Here is a 23,607-nt window from a genome sequence, read left to right as displayed (position 1 = left end):
AGTAAGTCAAAGATCTTACTTGATAACAAAAAGTGAAGCAGAGGGAATAGGATGAAGAAAAAAGTGATTTCACGTGAATGGATAGTCAGCCTATTCCCTCTGCTTCACTTTTTGTTATCAAGTAAGATCTTTGACTTACTTGTAGTTTCATCAAATACTTTTGCAAGCAACATCCGATCCCGCATTTTGCTAAATCCTACCCTCTGATGAGAAGGAAAATATTTCTTCGAAACTCCACGGATTAAGGATTATCCACTTATTTAATGTTTCCTTTTCAAATTAAATATGTTTTTAACTCTTTTTCAAAGTGTTTTTTAACATGTTTTATTAACTATTTACTCTTTTATATATATATATATATATATATATATATATATATATATATATATATATATATATATATAGAATAAATGACAAAAAGTTATATATATAGAATAAATGACAAAAAGTTATATATATATATATATATATATATATATATATATGTATGTATATATATATGTATATAGAATAAATGACAAAAAGTTCACTCTGACTGATGTTAAAAGCATTTAAAAAGAATAAATGTTTAATTTCAACTGTATCTCTCGCAATTGTCGGTAGCCGAATGGTTCAGGTCCTTGCTAATGAAGCCAGATATGACTTCTGTTGCTAGGGTTTGAATCTCTCGACTGGCGTTAATCGTGATACCCTGCATTGATGATTCCCGAGAGGATGAAACACTAGTGTCTGTAGGTATTTAATTATTATAGTAAATAATTCTATTTATTTAAACCTGTACAGTAAATCAGAAAAACATTGGTACCGTCGGTTTCAAGCCTAACATAAGGGGGACCAGTTGATAGTAAATAGGCTCTCGTCAGCTATATTCATATATAAATAAATAAATATTAAGCTCTTATATTGAAATTTTTTCCTTGTAATCGAAGACTTTGATGGAATTCTTTCCCCAAAACTGAACAAATATATATATTATATAAAAATATATATTATATAAAAATATATATTATATAAAAAATTTATGTATTTAAATTTTATGATTTGTACCACTTTGAATTAATTTTTTAATCTTATATTAACAAAATATTTGCCGGACATATATATAAACAAAATCTTTGCCGGATATCTTATATAACCAGCGGTGAAACGAAGGAAATATATTTGCATGCGATTGCAACTTAATAGCTTGGAAGGATTACAAGACACGATGGAACTCTTTACCTTCTTACTACCAGGAATTTCCATTTCAAGATTTAACATTAATTTTGGATTTAAAGTACAATATCCCTTTTCTGCCTCGATATCCAATTCCCATATTCTATGTATCTAAAGTGTTTTAAAAAACATTTTCTATGTTTATTGCTTTTAGCAAATAAAGTGCAAACCAATAAAAGCGTTTTTCCTCTGAGGAGATGAATAAACATTGAAAACTTAAGGAAAAAGATTTATTAAATCGTATTCTTTTGTTTTTAAACAATAGAAAAATTCTATATTTGAAGATTAACTTTTTCGAATCATAAAATTTGAATATATAAATTTTATTCATTTGAGCTTTTTCATAATTTACAAAGTTTATATAAAAAAATTTTTTCATTATAAAAACTTTATTTGTGAGAAATTACGATTGGTATAAACTGAGTACATTTCAAGTAAATGATTAACATATAATATATAATTTTTTGCATGTTAAAAAAATGATGTCTGACCGTGCGTGTAAATTACAGATATATATATATATATATATATATATATATATATATATATGTTTTATTTTTTATTACCGTATCTTTCTGTTAAGTTACATTATTTAAAGAAAGGGTTTCTGTAAAAGTCTGAGAAAGCTACAGACCGCCAAAAAAAAACAAAAAAAAACGGCCGGATAGCTGAAACAATAATGTAACTTAACAGAAAGATACGGTAACAAAAAATAAAGCGCATATTTGCTCTACAACAGTATTGAGCACTTTCTTCAGTTTTTATTAATTAATTATCATTTCTACTATATATATATATATATATATATATATGTAATTTATTTGTTTTTGTGATACTTTTGAATGAATTCAATTATTTATACAAAAGTGCATTTTTACCTAAACAGAAGTTGGGAATAATGGGGAGCGACATATATATATATTGTTTAAAATATAATTATCCACTGACATGTGTTTCGTTGTCTACGACTCCTCAGGGTGGCTAAATTTCAAACATACTGTTTTGGGGAAAGAATTCCATCAAAGTGCTCGATTACAAAGAAAAAACTTCAATATAAAAGCTTACTATTTATGTATTTAAAACTGTACTGTCAGAAAAACATTGGTACCGTCAGTTTCAAGCCTAACATAAGGGGGACCAGTTAATGGCAAATAAAACAATATGGCTGACGAGAGCCTAACATTATTTACTATTAACTGGTCCCCCGTATGTTAGGCTTGAAACCGACGGTACCAATGTTTTTCTGACCTTCTGTACCATTATATATATATATATATATATATATATATATATATATATATATATATATATATATACACACCATGACTGTGATCGTGAGAAAGTTAACAAGTCACGTTTGATTTCTAAATTAACGGCCAGTTGTTGATTGTGTTGGGGTTAAACGATCATTCATAGTGCAACACTTTGAGAAATGTGTAACCCTAACCCCGACTCTGACCCGATTCTGTCAAGTTAAGCAAATTGGAATCCGATCAATGGCAGAGTTCATTTCTACTCAACGAACCTGAAATTCCACAGAACATCTTTGAAATCCAGAAATAGAAGGAATGTAATTAAGAGATTTGTTTTACTCAAAACAAACTACAACATTCACAATTTTAAATAACTTTGACAGTCAAACCAATAATAATAATAATAATAACAGCAATAATAATAATAATAATAACAGCAATAATAATAATAATAATAATAAAATAACAATAATAATAATTAATAATGATAATAATAATAATAATGATATAATAATAATAAAAATAATAAAACAACAATAATAATAATAATGATAATAATAATCAAATTAATAATAACAGCAATAATAATAATAATAATAATAATAATAATAATAATAATAACAGCAATAATAATAATGACAATAATAATAATAATAACAGCAATAATAATAATGACAATAACAATAATAATAATAAAACAATAATAATAATAATAATAATAATAATAATAATAATAATAATTTATTCAGTTAAGGTTTTTTAGAAATCTGGATGGAGGTGAAACCAAAACAGTTGCTCCTAACCGTCAAGAAACTGCAAAATTTTGGTCAAGTACATGGTCAAGTGAGATTTCCCGCAAGGTTGATTATTATTATTATTATTATAAACTACCTGGCAAATATGCCCGATGAACCAAGTGCAAGAAAGATTCAAACAATTACACTTAAAGGGACGGTCAGAATCTTAAAAAGATCTATCGGTTGAAATATGGGTTAGTGGGTGAATGTTAGGCATCTAGTAGGATGCCCCATCCCCAGCTTAAACAAACTGATAAGAAAATTAAAAAAAAAAAAAGTCTGACCGGAGATAGCAAAATGTAAAAATATAAAAATGTTCTGCTGCACCCCACTGTTTTGTGTCCCCCCTCCAAAGTAAATCAAACATAACCCATTACACTCTACTATTTCAAATTTCAGTCATTCTTATTCCTGTGTTTATTATGAGGACTATGACAACAGAATATTCTTATCATTGTTTTGACTCTCGAGCATATATCCGACACAGTTAGACGCAGTTAATGAACCAAGAACCATACCACTCTATATAAAAGTATGTAAAATATCAACGGATACACACTTGAGGATCAAAACAATGAAAAGAATGTGCTGTTGTCCTAACCCTATTTATTATATACTAGTCTGGGTGGCCAGCGTTGCCCGGGTGTTTAGAGATGTGTGTTGAGCAAAAAACAAAACAAATGGTAGTAGGCAGGCAGGCTCGAACCCGTGATACGAAGGCGGAAAAGGAAGTGAAAGAAAATCTGACGTCTTACCGCTACTCCATGACGCGACCGGAAATTCGGAACGTTAAAATTAGGCAAAGTCAATCCAATCGATACGATAACTTGCAAAAATGGCTCACAAAAAATCGACCCCCTCCTTGTAGAAAACTGCCCAGTTGAGGGTGAAGGAATTAATATTTTTGGCCAGTTTTTCGATATTTGTCGTCCAAGACGGCAAACTTCAAAATGATCTCGTGAAAATCTGTCGCCTCTGTTGAAAGTTTTAGGCAGACATACATACATACATACATATATACATACATACATACATTTAAACCGATTTTGTAAACATCCGTCGCCTCTGTAGAAATTTTTAGGCAGACATACATACATACATACATACATACATTTAAACAGACAGGTGAGATTTATATTATAGAAGATTAAATCATCTCTGCCCTGTTTGGTCAGTGTTTGTTATTGGATTAATACTTATGTAGTAGAAAAAGTAGTGTTAGTAATAATAGTTACTTGGATATTAAAAAAAAAAAAATCCGAAGTTTTAGTAATGTTGGATTATTACTTAATGTAGTAAAAATAGTAGTATTAGTATTAATAGTTACAAAACCCAACAAAATCCAGAGTTTTAGCAATGTACTAGAGAAATTAATAGCTTGAACTGCAACTTTCTATATATATAAAAGCAAAAATGTTTGTGTGTGTGTGTGTCGCAAAAACTTTCGACCCAGGCCACAGATTATCGCCAGATAGGTATCATTTTAAAGCTCCAACCTTCGCCCGACAAATATAAAAAAATTGGCCAAAAACATTAATTCTTTCACCCTAAACTGGTCCCTTTTCTACAAGGAGGGTGGCGAAAAAATCATTCCTTCATTTTTCTCTGCTCCTGCTACTACGACAATGACGTCATGTTTGACCTAGAAAACGTTGACGTTAGTTTCAACCACCCTCAAGTGTTTTTAAAGGTTTAATTTTATCCGTTATTAAGTGTATGTCTCTTTGGCGTAGGAGGTAACGTGTCGGGCATTTTTTCCCGCCTTAGCCTCGATGCTTCGAGTTCGAGCCTGTCTTTCTACCTAAACTTTTTTTCCTCTTTTACACATTTCGTTTTTTTTACGTTTTTTTACGTTTCTTCTTGTTTTGCTTTGTATTAGTTTTTCCAATTTTTTTTAACATCATATTTTTTTAAATAATATTAAAACAGGGTCACTCTCTCCTACATACACACCTCCAAACACCCGGGCAACGCCGGGTACACCCACTAGTTTTTTATAAATCTAACACGATTGAGAAATGGGGACTCTCTCTACTGCCTCTCTTCCTCTCTCTCTTGCTTATCTTTACTATTATATAAAAGGAACTTTGTATGTGTGTGGATGTGTGAGTTTTTCCCTATGAACTCCAAAATAACTGGCCCGATTTTTATGAAATTTTACACAGATGTACTTTATGTATCTAACAGTGTTCTTAAATAGGTTTTATATCAGAATGTTTTCGATAAGTATCAATAATCAAAATGATCTGATGAAAAAAAGGAACAGACAATTTTGATTAAAGTCAACACCTTATACAGCCTAACATCACAAGCGCATTTGAGAAGTTTTATTACCACACAAGCAGAAAGACAAGGCATATAAAATCAACAGTAGGTTCTTTGATATGACAAAAATATGGGAGTGTGAAACATTCATTGATCCTCACACTCCCATATTTTTGTTGTCATCAAAATCGGTGAAATCACCCATTTTTTCAATCAATTGATTGCCTGCTCTAGTGAGGCACCCATCATGTTACACTGGAGGAATCTTCATATACTTTTCGCAGTTAGTTCACAATACATTGTAGTCTATATTGCACTGTAGAGAATCTACTGTTGATTTTATAAAATTATTTTATATATAACGGTTTGAATTAAAGTTTAAAGGCGCATAAGCCTGACGAATCCTAGAGTGGATGAAATGCCGAATATTCAGTTTAGCTTAATCGCCATATATATTCTATAAATTACTAACTAGCTCTACCTACGTATTGAGCACTTTTGAAGTAAATACTTAAAGTTTACGCATAAATCTATACTTTCGTATATTAATTTTATGTGAGTAAATGAAGTAGTTATATATATATAAAGAATAACATAACTACATTCAATGTTCCAAATAACTATTTTTCTTACCAAACAGTTTTTTCAGTGCATCAACATTTCGGTACATTTTTTACAGATCTGTTATAATAAACAGAAAAAAATCAATTATTATTATGTCAGTATTGAATCTTTTCTTGCATATATTTATCAGAAAACAGAAATTTTTGCTAGGAAAAAAAAACAAAAAACGTGATAATACATAATGGAACGATAAAATTGTCGCCCTAGAAAAGACAACACGATTCCATTTCCGTTTGATGAAAACTGGTTTTCTTTTTTTGTTGCAGACCATCTACTAGTTGGCCAGTTTTATACAAATCCCAAGAACGATAGGAGCCTTTTATCATGTCTAAAAGTGACACAATATTCAACAAGCAAGGTCGGAGATGCATGACTGTACAACTAATGCTCTCTACTAGTCCAAGTTATGACAACAGGACCATTGCCAGAAACCTCAAAATGCAAATCCGGACGATTCAATGCTTGAGGTCATAGCTCAACGAAATTTCTGGCCACAGTTATAGTCATTGATGTGGCTTCAAGTGAGAGCCACATAATGCCACCTCACATCTTCGAAGTCGGCTTTAAAGTCAACACCAAAGTGTACCTGGATGTGATGAAGAGGTCTGGCTTCAGGAGTGCTATGACTTTGTACCCTTCCCTCACAGGTCCCCCTCCTACCCTGACCTGAACCCGTTGAACTACTTTGTGTGGTCATACACCAAGAACATCACCGACATGACCTCCCACAACACTAAAGCCTGCCTGGTTGCAGCAAGCCGAGTATTCACTGAGCTCTTGCCGGCGCTTGTGAAAAAGGCATTCTCCCAGTTCCAGACCCATATTGAGGGGTGATTGAGGCTGAAGGTGGCTACATTGAATAGATGTCAGCTCTACTTTTAAAATAAAGCTATAATGTTGTTTTTTTAGGGTGACAAATTTAGCATTCCAACCTGTATCTTGTAGGATTTTCCAAGTCAGGCTCAAATGATATTTAAGCTTACAAATAAAAATTTGATTCTGACTAGCTAATTTCCATTTGTTATTATTGTACCATGTTATTGGCAATATAATAATACCACGATTTAATAATAATAATTGGCAATATAATAATAACACAATTTATTCTAAAAATTACTTATTCATGTTAGCAACGACTAAGTAATTAACAAACTATTTTTCAATAATCACATAAAACAAATCAGCAAGGGATTCAACTCATTTTCAATTGAAGAATATAATACCAAAGTTTAAAAATATGCAAACAAATAAAAATTAAAAACTGTGCTGTATTGGTACAACTTTCACAGTATAATATTTATAGAATTTTAAAGTGGATAGGTGTGCATTTCAATTTTTTTTGTTTTTAATGAACAAAATTGAGGCTAAAGGCGGCTACATTTAATAGATGTCAGCTCTTTTACATAATCAAGTTACCTGAATTGATTTTTTTTCAATAAAAGTTTTAAAATAAAGCTGTAGTGTTGTTTTCTTTTGGGTGACAAATTTATTGTTCCACCTTGTATAATGTCGGAAAGAAAAATAGATAGAAGACTCAGCAATGCCTATTTATTTGGGTAGACATGTTTGATTAATAGTAAAGCTAGTTCAGTCTTCTTTTTTACGTATGAGTAACAATATTCAAAAAAGGTTTTAGTCCACAAAGAAATTATTTTATTCCAACTAATATTCATTGTCTAAGACCAATCAACAGGTGTTATATCTAAAATAGGTTTATTTAGGTTTTGGGTACGAAACTAACTCCTTACTTTTTAAACAGCATTTTATATTTTATGGGTGGTTAATTTTATTTTCGTATTGTATATTGTTATTCTAAAGTTAACTAATTTCTCTAATATTCATAAAGTATAAATATATATATATATTTAAAATATAATTATAACTTGAATAAGTGAATATTGTTTAAAATAATAGCTCATTGGAATATATTTCGTATTATATGAAAGAAAATATGTCTAGTGTGATGGACATAATTCGACTAGAGATTTTCTCTGTTATTTCCCTTGTACTTTAGTAATTCAAATATAATTTTATTTTTATCATATTTTTCCACCATTCTAAATTTATGGGATCTTTTAATTTATAAATTACTAGCTGGATGGCCGGCGTTGCCCAGTCGTACAATACGCTTAAACATGATATTTTAATTTATGCAGATTGCGTATTTATTATTATAGAATTAATCCTCTGTTGGAATATTATATATTACGAGGAATAATTTGCCCGATGGACTAATTCATAAAATTTAAAAATAATAATGATAATGTCGTTCATCAAGTTTTGTCAGTTTGTTTACAATATCATGTCAGCTGATATTTGGGTTGACAATCTTAAAAATAGTCTTTCTTCTCTTAGATACAAAAGAAGAATTTCTACAGGGGAATATTTTACATTACACCGGCCAATGTAAAATATTCCCCTGTAGAAATTCTTCTTTTTTTATCTATGTGAAAAGACTATTCTTAAGATCAGATTCTTTTCAATTTTCAATACTTATCAGATAAATGTCTGTACAAAACATATCTAAGAACACTGCCAGAAATATAAATTACCTTTGTGTGGAATTTGTAAAAGATGGGCTTAACCGTTTCGGAAGAAGGAACACACACACAAAGTGACTTTTATATAATAGCAGAGATATCTTGTGGATCAAGAACTTATGTTCATCACTTGGTCAATTAATTTTAAATTGTGTTTTTATTGCTATGTCATGATTAATTTCTTTCTTTTTGTTATCAAACTTCACTTTTATTTTCTTTTTCTTTCTATTAACTTTTTCCTTTTTTCTTTCTATTATCTTGCCTTTATCCTGTTTTTCTTCTTTTGCCTTACGTGTATATAAGATGGGCTTAACCGTTTCGGAATAAGGAACTCTCTCTCTCTCTCTCTCTCTCTCTCTCTCTCTCACACACACACACACACACACACACACACACACACACACACACACACACACACACACACACACACACACACACACACACAGTGACTTTTATAAAATAGTAGCGATTTCTTCAGGTTTCTAACTTATAATATTGTGGTTTCAAATACATTATGACTAAATTTATATTTGTTAATTCAGTGCTTCTATATGATAAAAACAGAAAAAAATTGAATTTTAAGTGAAACAAATTGTACCTATGTAATTATCAGGTCTCAAATAGTAGCATATCCCAAAAATACAAAAAACGATAAGGTAGAAAACTAATTATTAATGAAACAAAATTTATGAAATCACTATACTACGCTTACTAAAACAAGAGATAAGTTGACAGGGGAGATAATTAAGTTCTGTTGCTTACATCACTTGATGAACATAATTCAAAATGTCTGACAAATTTTATTCCTCTATCTAAACTTTATCATAAATAATTATTTTTGTACCTCATCGTTTTCTGTAATTTTTGGATATGTTACTATTTGCGACATGACAATTACGTAGATACCATTTGTTTCACTTGAAATTCAATTTTTTTTTATTATTATAATATAGAAGCACCAACATTTATTTTTATTTTTTTTTTTTAGACCAGAGAGCAATCATTCACTGGGAGCCATGCTGTCATCCAGACAAGAAATGTCTTCATTTTTCCTTTATTATTAGGCAAGTTGGGAGGAAACTGCTGCATGAATAAAATTTATTTATAAAGGGAATTACTTTTGTTGTTTATCTAAATATTAAGTTACTTGTTCGACGTCCAGTGTCACACACAAAAAAAAAAACATCATCATTACAAACATTAATTCATGAGGAACGAATTACCTCCCTTTATAGTCGCTCTTTATCAGTTAAAAATAATTTTTTTTTTTTTTTTTTACATGGGAGTCACCACTTATCAAGGCCCGGAAGCCACTCGGGGAAAAGGTTATTGTGTGTACAGTAGTCAATGGGATAATATCAAAGTAATCGTTAGTTATGGAGATTTGATAAAGTGTCTTACTTAAGGGGGCGGGTTATCAGAAATTTGTTTATGTTGAACTTGAAGACATCCAAGTTGTAGTCAGATGGGAAACAGGTAAACGGAAGAGAGTTCCACAGGCGTGAACTTCTAAGAAAGAAGCTTTGTTCATGGAATCTACATTTTGATTTAGGCACAGATAAAGAATAGGGGAAATTATTGACAGTGGTTTCAGCTAGATGCGTGTTTTTTATGAAAGATTGGTGAGGGGGAACCAGGGATTGGAGCTCAGACGAGCACTTGCCATGGAAATAACGACAAAACAGACAGGCTCGCAACGTCTCTTCTGTGGGAGAGAGGTTGCAGGGAAGAGAAAAGAGCGTCCCCCACTAAGCTACAAAGTCTATTTTGTACTCTGTAAAGGCAGGATAGGCTGTTTTCAGCAGCTCCTGCCCAGATGTGGCAGCAGTACTCCATTAAAACCATTTCCTCTCCAAAAATTTTCAAAAAAACATGGCTGTCTGTTTACGGTTTCAAATTGGTTATTATATTTTATAATTTTTAAAAAAGTGATGTTGAGAGGAGACTAAGTTTTTTTTATTATAGTTAAAAAAAAAAAAATGTGTAAGTGAATTGACAACTGTTCCTTTATAATTTATATTAAAAAATTATTCAGAAAAAAAAACAATATGTTGTGTGTTGAATTTTCATTGAAAAAAAATCTAGATTTATTAATCAATTCTTTTTAGTTTTAAAAGGTTAAAAAAGAATTTTCTAAAAAAATTGTTTTAAATTCTTGTTATTATGAAAGGAAGTGAAAGCACTATATTATGTTTACTAAAAAAGAGATAAGTTGACAGGGGAGATAATTAAGTTCTGTTGCTTACGTCATTTGATGAACATCCATCTAAACTTTATCAAAAACTTTTTCATTAATAATTATTTTTGTACCTTATGGTTTTCTGTAATTTTTGGACATGTTACTATTTGTGACATGACAGTTACGTAGGTACCATTTGTTTCATTTGAAATTCAATATTTTTTCTTCGTTTTTATACTATAGAAGCATCATTGAATCAATATGTGTTAATCTATTTAATTACCCATAAGTTACTTTTTAATATTATTTCATGGGTTTCTATTATGGCTCTTAAAGATGGAGGGCATACACTCTTATCATTATATTTGCATGACTCTATGATATCCTATTTTTTATCGTATGCTTCCCCTTTTTTAGTTAGAAACCCCACCCTCCTCAATTTCTACCTAAAACTAAACAAAACTTACATGAACAAAATTTCTTTCCTAGAACTATCCATCTGTGGAACACAGTACTGTGGGATAGCTCCCCAGCTAACTATAATATGATTATTTTCAAGTTCAATGTTAACAAATTCTTGTTGGGCCGCTTTCTTAAATAATCAAATTCTGTCCAATCATCATCATCATTACCAATCATCACAGTGTTATCTCACCGACTACTTGTCACTCATTTAACCTTTATCCTTGAGTAGATTTTTGGCCTTGATAAGAACAAAAATATCCCCCCCCCCCTCCCTGGCCCAGACATACATATCCCCGACAAACCCGCTTAGGAACAAAATCTCATCCCTTCACTCTTAAGGTCCCTAAATGCCAGAAAGCTTTCTAGTCTAATAGTTTCTTCTTGAACAGCTAGACTTTGGAATTCCCTTCCTGCTACTTGCTTCCCTAACTGTACTGATATGTCGAAGTTTAAATGTAATGTAAATCAATATCTTTATTTTTCCCCTAGGCATGGTCCAAAATAGTAGCCCCTTATGTCTAAGTGGCAATATGCCTTGTTTGGGGTGAATGTGAGTTAAAAAAAAAAAAAAAAAAAAAAAGTGCGTGTCACAAAAAATAAAAATAAACTTTATTGTTTGTTTGGTCGCTTTTTTTTTTTCACTCGCTTTTCATATGATCGACATATGTTGGTCAATATATACATACGACTTATAAAGGACTTTTTGTATAAATGTTCCTGGCCGTAAAGTTTGTCGATGAACTATTGTCATTTTTTGTCCATGAATTATTAAAGATGGAGTCGTCATTTACATTTACTTTTGTTATTCGTAAATTATGAGATTAACAGGGATTTGTATCGTTTCAAATGATGAATTTATTTTTCATGCCTCTCTAGGAGTCATCTCATGTTTTAATTAATAATCTCATGTTAAAAAAAAAAAATCCCAAAGAATCTACAGGGTGGAACGATAAAAGTGTCACCCTAAAAAGAAAACAACACTACAGCTTTATTTAAAAACTTTTAATGAAAAAATCAATTCAGGTAACTTGATTTTGTAGTAGAGCTGACATCTATTCAATATAGCCATCTTCAGTCTCAACCATCGCCTTGATATGGGTCCAGAACTGGGAGCATGCCTTTTTCACAAGTGCCAACGAGAACTTGACAAATACTCGGCCAACGGCAACGATCAGGCTGGCTTCGGTGTTGTGAAAGTTCATGTTAGTGATGTTCTCGATGTAGGGCCAAACGAAGTAGTCCAGAGAGATGGGTACAAAGTTGCCAAGCCTGGGTCTCTTTGGACTTTTGGGCTGGTGTCAAGTCTTGCTGCTACACCCACGGTATGCTAGCAGCCACCTATTTCCACTAGGGGGTCACCATACTCTTCAGCACATTCAGGTACACTTTGATGTTGACTTTCAAGCCAGCTTCGAAGATGTGACGTAGCAAGATGTGAGCCTCACTTGAGACCACACCAAAGATCATAACCATAGCTGGAAACTTTGTTTTCATAATCCCGGACACGTCCCTGTTATTCGTGGCAATCTTGCGATGCATTTTGAGGGTGCTGACAATGATCCTGTTGTCATAATTCAGTAGAGAGCATGAGTTGTACAGTGGCGCATCTCCGATCTCGCTCGTTGAACATTGTGTCATTTTCAGACATGATCAAAGGCTTTGTACACAACTGGCCAACTAGTAGATGGTCTGCAACAAAAAAAGAAAACCGTTTTTCGTCGACAGAAATTCAATCATGTCACCTTTTTTAGGGCGACAATTTTATCGTTCCACCGTGTATATAATTTTTCATGTTTGTTTGTCTGTTATCATCTTACACACATAGTTACTTCCTGCTCTCCATGAGTAGAAAGCAAACCCTGGATTTACTTTCGGAAGCAACCATGTAACTCTTGCTTCCTTTATTTTGTCCTTTAGTTCTCATATTCCATGAGCGATGTTTTTGACAAAGAGGGAAGAATTGCTGTTTTTCAGGTTGGAATCTATCGATATATATTTATCATTGGCTAGTTTTTTATTTTGAAGTAATATTTTTTTTTAGCTCCTTATATCAAATGGCTTCATGCCTTGTCTGGAGTGATTTCTATTAAAAAAAATCAATAGATAAATAATAATGATAAAAAAATGAAATTGCCTGGTCAGCAAAGATCGTGATTGGTGATTAATATAATATCACTAGGGTAAACAATTTCGACTGTGCTCATTTTAAAATTAATTATTCTCAAATCAAATTATGGTATCCCATTAATTAAAACAATACAATTTTCAATAATTACAGTTTTCAATAAATACAGTTTTCAATAAATACCATTTTCAATAATTACAATTTTCAATAAATACAATTTTCAATAATTACAGTTTTCAATAATTACAGTTTTCAATAAATACAATTTTCAATAAATACAATTTTCAATAATTACAGTTTTCAATGAGTACAGTTTTCAATAAATACAATTTTCAATAAATACAATTTTCAATAAATACAGTTTCCAAAAGTAACATTTTTATTGATGTGAAGAATATTTGACTTGCAATTATTTTAACGGTAAAAAACACAACTGCCAACAATTTTATGCACTCTCTATCTGTGCTTAAAACTAAAAAAAAATTCCATGGGCAAAGTTTTTTCCCTAGAACTGTCTGTCTGTGAAACGCAATACTATGGGTTTGCTTCCCTGCTGACTATAACATGGCCGTCTTCGAATCTAATATTAATAAATTCCTATTGAATCGCCCATTTAGATAATCTAGGCCTACCCAAGTTCCACCATAACTGATCATGTTGTCTCACTATCTACCTAACACTTAATCCTTATCCTAAGGTGGCTTCTGGGCCTTGATAAGTGGTGACCTTCCATGTAAAAGAAAAAAAAATTAAAAAGAATCAAATTGCTACAATTTTGAATAAATAAGCAATATATTCATTTTATTTATTTTTTTAAAGAATATTTAGCTGACAATGATAATTTTTTTCAAGAAAGATTAATAATATTGACCATAACAGACATTCATTACATTTCTGCATTTTTGAGATGAGGATTGATTATTTGTATTATTGGGTTGACAAGAAAGTTCTTGCGGAAATTTTCAAATAAGTTTTTGTTATAATACCTTTAATTTACAGATCATTTTAAAGAGTTTTTTTTTCACTCGATCTAATTGTTTAACTTGCAGTCGTTTTAAAACAATTATGTCTTCTTTTCAAAACATTGAAAACAAGATGGAAAAAAGTAAATTCGCACAATTTTCTTATTTCAGTTCAAGCTAGGCCAAAAAGCCACTACTGAACGCATAGCATAATGGTGGTTTAAGAAATTTCGTGGTGGTGATGAGTCTTGAAGATGATGAATGTAGTGGTCGGCCATCGGATGTTGACAACAATCGATTAAGAGCCTTAGATGAAGCCAATCCAAACACAACTGTTCGAAAGCTTACTTCTGAATTAGGCGTAACATATACGAAAATTTCCAACCACTTGAGAGAGATTGAAAAGACAAAAAGCTTGATGAATGGGTGCCTCACGAATTGAACGACAATCAAAAGAAACGTTGTTATGAAGTGTCATCTTCCCTTCTTTTACGCAAAAGAAGGACTCATTTCTCGACCAGGTTGTGACTTGCGATGAAAAATGGGTCCTTTACGACAACCAGTGATGCTCAGCTCAGTGGTTAGATGCTGACGAAACTCCACAACATTTCCCAAAGTCAGAGTTGCACTAAAAGAAGGTCATGCTGACTGTTTGGTGGCCGCTTTGACCGGTCTCATCATTACAGTTTTTTGAACGCAGCTGAAACCATTATGGCTTTGAAGTACTGACTACAAATGGATGAAATGCATCAGAAACTTCGACAACAACACTCAGCATTAGTCAACAGAAAAGGCCCAATTCTCCCCCACACAAATGCCTGACTACACATTACTAAACCGACCCTGTAGAAGTTGAATGAAATGGGTTACGAAACTCTGCCTCATCTGCCATACTTTCCAGACCTCTCACCTATCGACTACCACTTTTTCAAGCATCTCGACAACTTTTTGCGTGAGAAATGCTTCAAAAACCTAAGCTATATCAAAAACGCCTTCATCGACTTCATCGCCACCAGAATGCAAGATTTTTACATTACTGACATCAATACACTTGTTTTGCATTGGCAAAAGTGTGTTATTTTGATCAATAAATTTTTTTGAGCAAAGATATGTCCATCTAAATGTAAAAGTTTAAAACTGCAAGAACTTTCTTGTCAACCTGACATTTGGATTTTTCGGACTACTGTTCACATCTTGATTCACAGTGTTTCAGTCACTGTAACCTCTGACCTTCTCCAGGTCAAACTCAGGAATGTTTTTGTCGAACTTGAAAATTTACACAGAATTTTGAACAGAACCCTTTATTTAATCGATGAGAGTAGCAAACTCTCGTTTCATCATCCACGACAGGGTGGAAGTCCTAAATAATCTGAAATTGTATTTTTGAGTGTCGCTGACACTGAGGATTGAACCTTCAACCTCCAGAAGAGTGTAACTTTACAACTGAATTTTACCAAGTACTTTATTCACTACATCATGGGTCTGCAGATTCCTGAGTCCGACAGAAAAATTCCAGAGTTTGACAAAATACACCTGAAGAAGATCAGAGGTTATATTGACGGAAACGTGAAAATAACAATAATTGGAATAATCCAAATAATACAAACATTTGTTACTTCTGAAGGGATATTATTAACAAATTAAATATCACAGATTGTTGTAGAAATTTCCACGAGGTTCCGCTATTATTAGCTTCTCTGCCAGAAGTCTTTACTTTAACAAAATAATTTATTTAACTGAAAGCAAGATTTTGAATTGAAAACTATGTTTAATTTCAGAAGAGTTTCCAGTGGGTAGGTAATCTGTATAAGTCCTGGAGATGAAAAAGAGTTTTTGGTGGGTAGCTGATCTGTATAAGCATTGAACTTTAAAATTTGACAGACAAAGAGCAAAGATATTTCTTGTGTGAACACAAAAAATTATGTGTGAGAATTCTAAAAGATTTAATATTTTTATGGAGTAATTCCAGTTTCTGATTGGTTGTTAGCAGAACGTGGTTCCATTTGATTGGTCAGTTCCTATCGCCAGTGTCTATAAATAGAACCTTCCAATTTTCTTTAAGCATACCCTCCATTCATATAAAACTACTGCAACACAATATTATCTGTATTTGTAAAGTTGGGTCATTTACTGCACTGACAGCGAGATTAAAACGTCAAATTTATATCCATAATAGAAGAGCAATAATTTTCTGTGATAATATACTGATTACATGTTTGCAATCATTAATTTGCATATTACTTTGATAAAGGATGTCTCATTAGTTCACTATTTGTTCTTATTGTTTTCTAATTCAATGATTGGTTTCATGTTATTCTGTGTAGACGTTAAATATTTTTTTTGTTAAATATTATTATATGAGGAATCTTTTTGTTAAAATATATTGAGAAATACGCATTTTGCATTGAGAAAAAAAGTGCAAAATTTAAGCAATCTTTATTTATGAAAAGTAATGTCTTTTAAATGTTGCCCATTTTCAGCTTTGCATATTTGTGCTCTTTCCAAAACATTATGACAGATTGCAGATTCTCTGGATTGCGATTAAACTCCCTTATTTCATTCTTGATGTTTGCCTTCAATTCTTGCAGGGTTTGGGGTTTGTTAACATACACTCTTTCTTTAAGAAAGAAAAAGTTGGGGCTAGTCAAATCTGTTTTGGAAAGAGCACAAATATGCGAAGCTGAAAATGGTCAACATTTGAAAGACATTATAAATAAAGATTGTTTGAATTTTGCATTTTTTTTTTTTTTTAATTTCCCAATGTCTTTGTCAGACTTTAAAATTTCACTTGTCTGTTTAAATGTGTGTGTGTATGTATGTTTGTATGTCTGCCGAAAACTTCTGACAAACTTATCAGAACATGATGAAACCAGTATCTGGTATTAAACCTTGCACTCTCGGATGACAAATATCGAAAAATTGGCCAAAAGCATTAATTCTTTCACCATCAATGGGGCAGTTTTCTACAATGAGGGGTTGCTTTTTTTCGCAGATATTTTAGAAAGTCATCTACTCTTTTCGATTGACTGGACTTAATTTTGACAGATGCAACAACAAAGACGTCGCATTTTTTTTTTTACGTTCTTTTCCTCTTTTGCAGTACAGGTTTGAGTCTACTACCATTTTTTTTTTTTTTGCTCAATACACACTTCCAAAGACCCAAGCAATGCCGGGTACCCAGACTAGTCAAAAATAAAGAATCTATTTAAGATCAAAACCCTTCATTGATTTTTTGGACACCCTATACTTAGTTTTAAAGTTTTTGTTTTTTTTCCTGACTACTGCAAAACCCCATGTAATATTATGTGCACTACATTTGTAGCAATTGATCCATAGATTTCAGTTTTGCTGGTAGTTTAAAATCAATAATTAGTACCAGCATTAGAAATTTAAGTTAAAAAAAAAAAAAGATTAAAAGAATCGTTTTTGGCATCAGAAAAAAGTGCACTGATTTTTCTGAATTTAATACCGATTCCAATACCACAAAGTGTTCCGATTCTGGTCGTGCTTAATTGTTCCAACGCTAGTATTTATGTGAACTTGTAGTAGTCGATGTTTACACATCGACGTACACATTCAAAATGCGTAAACGCGTTTGTGCGCATATCATCTGCACAGACACTACCCTGAATAAAAACAAATAATTATATTTTGAACCAATCAAGAAAACTTTCTGAATTTTCTTTCTTTTTTTTTTTTTTTTTAAATTTTTTTTTATTACATTTTCACCCCAAACAAGGCATAGTGCTACTTTGATGTAGGGGACTACTATCAGGGACCTAAGTTACAGGGATACTAAGTAGGGAGTTGAGCAGCAAGATGTCTGTTCACATTACACTTGAACTTGTGCATGGCAGTACGGTTAGGGAAGTAGGAAACCAGAAGAGAATTCCAAAGTTTAGCAGTTCTGGGGAAGAAGCTATTAGAGTAGAAGGCCTTCCTACATCTGGGGATCTCTACTGTGAAGGGGTGGGACTCTGCTGTTTGTCGGGTTTGTCGGGGGATATTTTCGTCGAAGGGTGTACAAGGGCTTGTAGTTCGTCGAAGCATCCACCATTAAAATACTTGTAAAACAAGCAGAGGGATGCAACATTTCGTCGATGGGACAGGGGCTGAAGCTTAGATGACAGTCTGGGACCGATCAGGTTGGTGACTCTCTTTTGGACCCTGTCCAGAAGGGAGAGACTAGTAGCAGATGCACCAGCCAAATGTGACAACAATACTCCATACATGGGCGAATGGTGGCCTTGTAGAGGTACAGGATACTTTCAGGCGTAAGTAACTTTCTAGCATGGTAGAGAAAGCCCACCTTCTTCACAGCAGTCTTGGCAATGATTTTGCTGTATCTATTCCAACTCATGTTTCCTGTGAATGTTAAGCTAAGGAGCTTGAACAAAATACTTTCAGCTAATAAAATGGTCTGTATGGGGGCTACCTAAATCCTTTAAAAAGCTAAATTTTTCTTCAATAAACCAGTGGAACCCAGTCAACCTAAATCTATGGATCAGTGTTGCTGGGTTCCTCTCTGTGGGTGCTCATCTCTGCAACATCTCTCTCCACTCACAGACACACACAGAGACACACACAACTCATTGAATCATTGTTGTCTGGCAATCTATATAAACTTTATTCATTGAAATATTTCCAATCTTTCTCACAGACTATCTTACTAATCCATCCAGCATGGCCGCAGCCAAGATTGAACTCACTGCACGAGTTTGTAGTGTAATTCAAATCTTGTTGGTAGCTGAATACTTGATGCTTTGCCAGGGTTATCAAGGGTATTTTTTATCATGACGCCATCACGGCTTAAGCGAGTCCCATCTACCCTTGAGAGAAGGATAGACCACGCCAGTTTCTCAACCTGGTATTTTACCTCACGGTACATACAGCACCTCGCCTTCCCAAATGGTCACCCATCTGGTACTGGCCAAGCTCAACAGTGCTTAACTTCGGTGATCTGGCAAGAACCGATGTGTCAACGTGATTGTGCCATATATCTTACTACTATGAAATCAAATGAACATTGACTCTTACAAACAACTTTCAATGAATTATAATTTATTTCATTGAGCAGAGTAGTTTTTATGACAATTTCAAACCCATGTAACACATGACTCTATTTTTACAAAATGTCTAATTGTGAACTTTTTTTCTGTTTTTATTTTTTCAGCTGAAAAACTTTGGAAAAAAAATGTTTCCTAATTCCTAACTTCTTTGGAGAAAGCAGGTCCGAGTTCTTGTGTGCATGATGCCACCTCTTTCAGACTCTTCAACGCAGGATTCTGCTTTAAAGATTCTACCGAACTGACCCTCGAACGTGTGGCTTGGGGATCAACAGCTTAACTGCATTCATGTATCAACACCGTTTTCCAAACAAACTGAAAGGATCATCATAATATTAAATTAAAGGAGAGAAATACGGAGTGATATAGATTTTAAAAAAAAAAATCTCCCTCTTATATTTTTTTTACTCGTTAGACTTCTTAAAAAAGAAACCTGTAAATGAAGCCCACCTCAAAAAACTGAACAAAAAAGGGGGGAGAAATACAGAGGGTTATGTAGATTTTTTTTTTAATCCCCCCCTTATATTTTTTTTACACTTTAGACCTCTTCAAAAAGAAAATTGTAAATGAAGCCAACCTCAAAAAAGTGAACAAAAATTTATTATTTATGTAATTATCAAATATGGACGCTGTATAACTGTCTTGCAAATTTAAAACTTTTTATTTTCTTGCATTGCATCTATCAAAAGAAATTGTACTCTTTTGATTTTTAAAAAGGGGAGGGTCTCGGAAGCCAAAATACGTGCCAACATGATGACCGAATGTAAATATTGCAAGATGTTTAATCTCTCTGGTCATCTTACTCAAAACTGTAGCAAAACCCACTCCGCTACTTCAAACGAATATATCCTTTTCACGGGATATATCAGTATCAAATATGGACTCTGATTAGAATTTATTTGTTGGTATAAGTGTTTTGCAAATTTGTCCGCGGTTTAAAATTTTTTATTTTCTTGTATTGAATTGTATCCATTATCAGAGGAGATCCAAGTTTGATTTTAGAAAAAAAAAAAGAAAAGGAGATGTTACTCTTTTTTAAAAAAAAAAAGTAAAAAAGAGATTCTACATTTTAAAAAAAAAAAGGATCCTACTATTCTATTTTTTTTTTAAAAAAAAGGAGATTCTAGTCTTTTTAAAAAAAAAAGATATTCTACCTTTTTTTCAAAAACATTAAATAAATAAAAAGGATATTCTTTTTTTTTTAAAAAGAAAAGAGATTCTACTCTTTATTTTTAAAAAAAAAGTAAAAAAAAAGGATATTGTACCCTTTTTAAAAAGAAAATAATTGAAGAAAGAAGATTTCACTCTTTTACTTTTTTAAAAAAAGTAAAAATAAAAAAAAACATTTAAAAGAGAAAAAAGGGGGAAGGTTCCGAAAGCAGAAACCTAACCTGTGTCAAAATGATGACCGAATGTAAATATTGCAAGAAGACGTTCAATCACTCTGGTCATTTAACCCGACATATCCGAACGCACACGCGAGAGAAGCCGTACGAGTGTCGTTATTGTAAGAAACGTTTCTCCGACTCGAGCACGCTGACTGTTCACACCCGCATTCACACCGGTGAACGTCCCTTCTCGTGCAAATTCTGCAAAAAGACCTTCTCACGCTCGGACAGCCTTCGCGTGCATGTCCGGACTCACACGGGGGAGAAGAAATTCGAATGTCATCATTGTCGCAAGACCTTCTCGCGGTCGGGCAACCTCACCGTCCACCTGCGCACACACATGTCTTCTCTCGGTGCCAATGATCCCTGTAACATCGGCACTGCAAACGGCACGTTTGAATGCCATCGTTGTAACAAGTCCTTCACCCAAGTGCACGACCTTAACCGGCATCTCAAGACGCATTATAATCACGGAGAAAGGGTCGAGAATCCTCTCTTTCAAGCAATCTGCAAGACGGAAGCCACCGATGTACGTTCAAAACCGTCATGCTGCGGTAACAACTTTCAGCCCCATTCTTATCCGTCAGCTAACGGAAATCTTTGCTGCAAAACAAGTAACATGCCCTTTGGTTTTGACCAATGCAGTACAGCAAACAAAATGCCGAATTATATTAATGGTCAACCGCTAAATAATGGCACGATAACAGCCAATCTGGAAGGAAACAAAGATCAACCTCTCTCTGTCAGTGGTCACCACATAAACCGTCATCGTAATCTACAATCGAACAATGGCCATTACACACAACTACTCGTTCAGAATGAAAACAAACCATTCGATTGCCATGGATTCGAGAAATCGGTATCGCACACCTGCCAGTTGCAGCGACATCTCCAGAGGTCTTTGGATGCTGGTGTTGACTCGGTGATGGCCGCTCCACCGTCTTGTGACAACCAGAATATTTTATATATGAACACTGGATTTCACGGCCACACAGCAGGGGATAAATCCCGTCGCTGCACGCTATGCGAGAAATCTGTATACCACATGTGTCAGCTCAACGGGGACAATTACTGCATTCCGTTTTCTGGATCGTACAATAGTCTCACTAATGTCACAAATATGCCCGCGAATCCGATGTGTTCAAATGCAACAGACTTCAACCGGAACCAGGCCTGCACCTATATCGATAGTCGATCCCTTCCCACACAGCAGCATTTTGGCTGCAACCATTGTAAAAACCCAAGCCACACAAACAGCTTGAACGAGGTGAAGCCAACAGCATTCGGAAGTCAGATTTACATCAAGCCTGACGTGAATTCAAATTCCAGCACTGAACCGTTGCAGAACTCGTGTGCCTATTTAAACGGCAAGTCGCACAATGGAGAATCGCAATTCGGATGCGAGAACTGTAAAACAGGTAACCACACCAAAGAAGATAAGAATGCGATGACGTCGTTGAGCAGTTCAAGTAGTCAGAATGAAAACGATAAAAAGCAGGCGTGTCCGACCAACTCTACGAGCAATCAACTTCAGAATCAGTCCTGTTCTTACGCTGGGAACAACCATCAGCTCTTTGGTTGCAAACGGTGTGACGTGAGGGGATTTGGGCAACCTTTCACAATGAATTACGCCAACCAACATGAGATAGATATCAAACCAAACCTTCCCATTGGAAATCTCGACCCCAATCTACAATCAAACCATTACTATAGCAACATAAGAACTAACCCTTCTGACAAACAACTGAGTTGTCTTAAACCTTACAGCCAGAATCCTGCCGACCGAAAGGCCGACTTGTCTGGTTCAAATCCTGCTCACCCCTCAAATTCTTTCTACGGCCTTCTTCAGTCTCTTCCTGAGCCGGACATCTTTGAATGTGATAATAACAATACTGAGAAATCATATGTACCACTTGGGGGGTTCCTCAACCCGCAAACGTCCACCCAAAAATCCTGCCTTTTCTCCTCCCTCTCCTGCAACAATTCTGAAATGCTTGACATAAAGCCCAACATAAGCTCACTCCATGACCATTATCACCAAGCTCTGACTCATTTCAGCCAGGCAGATGCATTTTCCAAGTCTGATTTCTCAGCCTGCTTCAGTACGGCCCAAACAACACTAGAGCCTAGCCTCTATGATGTAAACTCAGCTGGTATGGGTGGGAATGTTAACATGGGCGGGGTTACTAGTGGTACACCTGGAATGTGCATGAAGTCGGAGCCTTTCTTTTGTTCGTCAGGTGACAATCAAACGCAACCCTTCTCGTACCACTCGATTGAGCAGCCTGACATTAAGCCAGATTTGTCTTTGCTATGGTTTTAACTGTTCAGCTAATAAATAGTTTGTGTAGGGCCGCCACAGATTAATAAAAGTTCTCAAGCTTAAAAATCCCCACTTTATTTATTTTATTTTAAAAAAATTTATTTTTTCTTTAACAATTTTTTTAATATATTTTTTTAAATAATTGAGAAGTAATTTAAAAATTATCAAAAAAAAAAATGTTTAAAAATTGTATTTTGTTTACATGATCCAAATATTGTTTTCATTTTATTTTTAAATTTTTATTTTTGCTTGATTTTTTTTTTTATGAAATATTTTTCTTCATAATTTTTTTCTTATATTTTTTACTCTTCATAATTGTTTTGTTTCCATAGTTTTATCGTTATATTTTTTTTACCATAATTTTCCATAAATTAAAAAAATACATAATTTATTTTTCATATTTTT

General features: G+C 33.5%; 1 protein-coding gene across 1 annotated transcript in view; it reads left to right on the top strand.

Moving 5' to 3' along the window:
• LOC145252465 (uncharacterized) overlaps positions 1-23,268 on the top strand; it is a 55,834-nt gene extending 32,566 nt beyond the window's left edge. The window contains exon 2 of the mRNA XM_080111883.1: positions 19,599-23,268. Within this exon, the coding sequence (XP_079968009.1) occupies positions 20,893-23,202 (2,310 nt within the window). The 5' untranslated portion in view covers positions 19,599-20,892 and the 3' untranslated portion in view covers positions 23,203-23,268. The remainder of the gene's footprint in view (positions 1-19,598) is intronic.
• Positions 23,269-23,607: the final 339 nt, after the last annotated feature.

This window comes from Euprymna scolopes, chromosome 29, assembly GCF_053919585.1.
Source record: "Euprymna scolopes isolate OS-2025 chromosome 29, ASM5391958v1, whole genome shotgun sequence".
NCBI lineage: Eukaryota > Metazoa > Mollusca > Cephalopoda > Sepiida > Sepiolidae > Euprymna > Euprymna scolopes.
The sequence above is the reverse complement of the archived record's forward strand: the minus strand, read 5'-3'. Positions and strand labels throughout refer to the sequence as shown.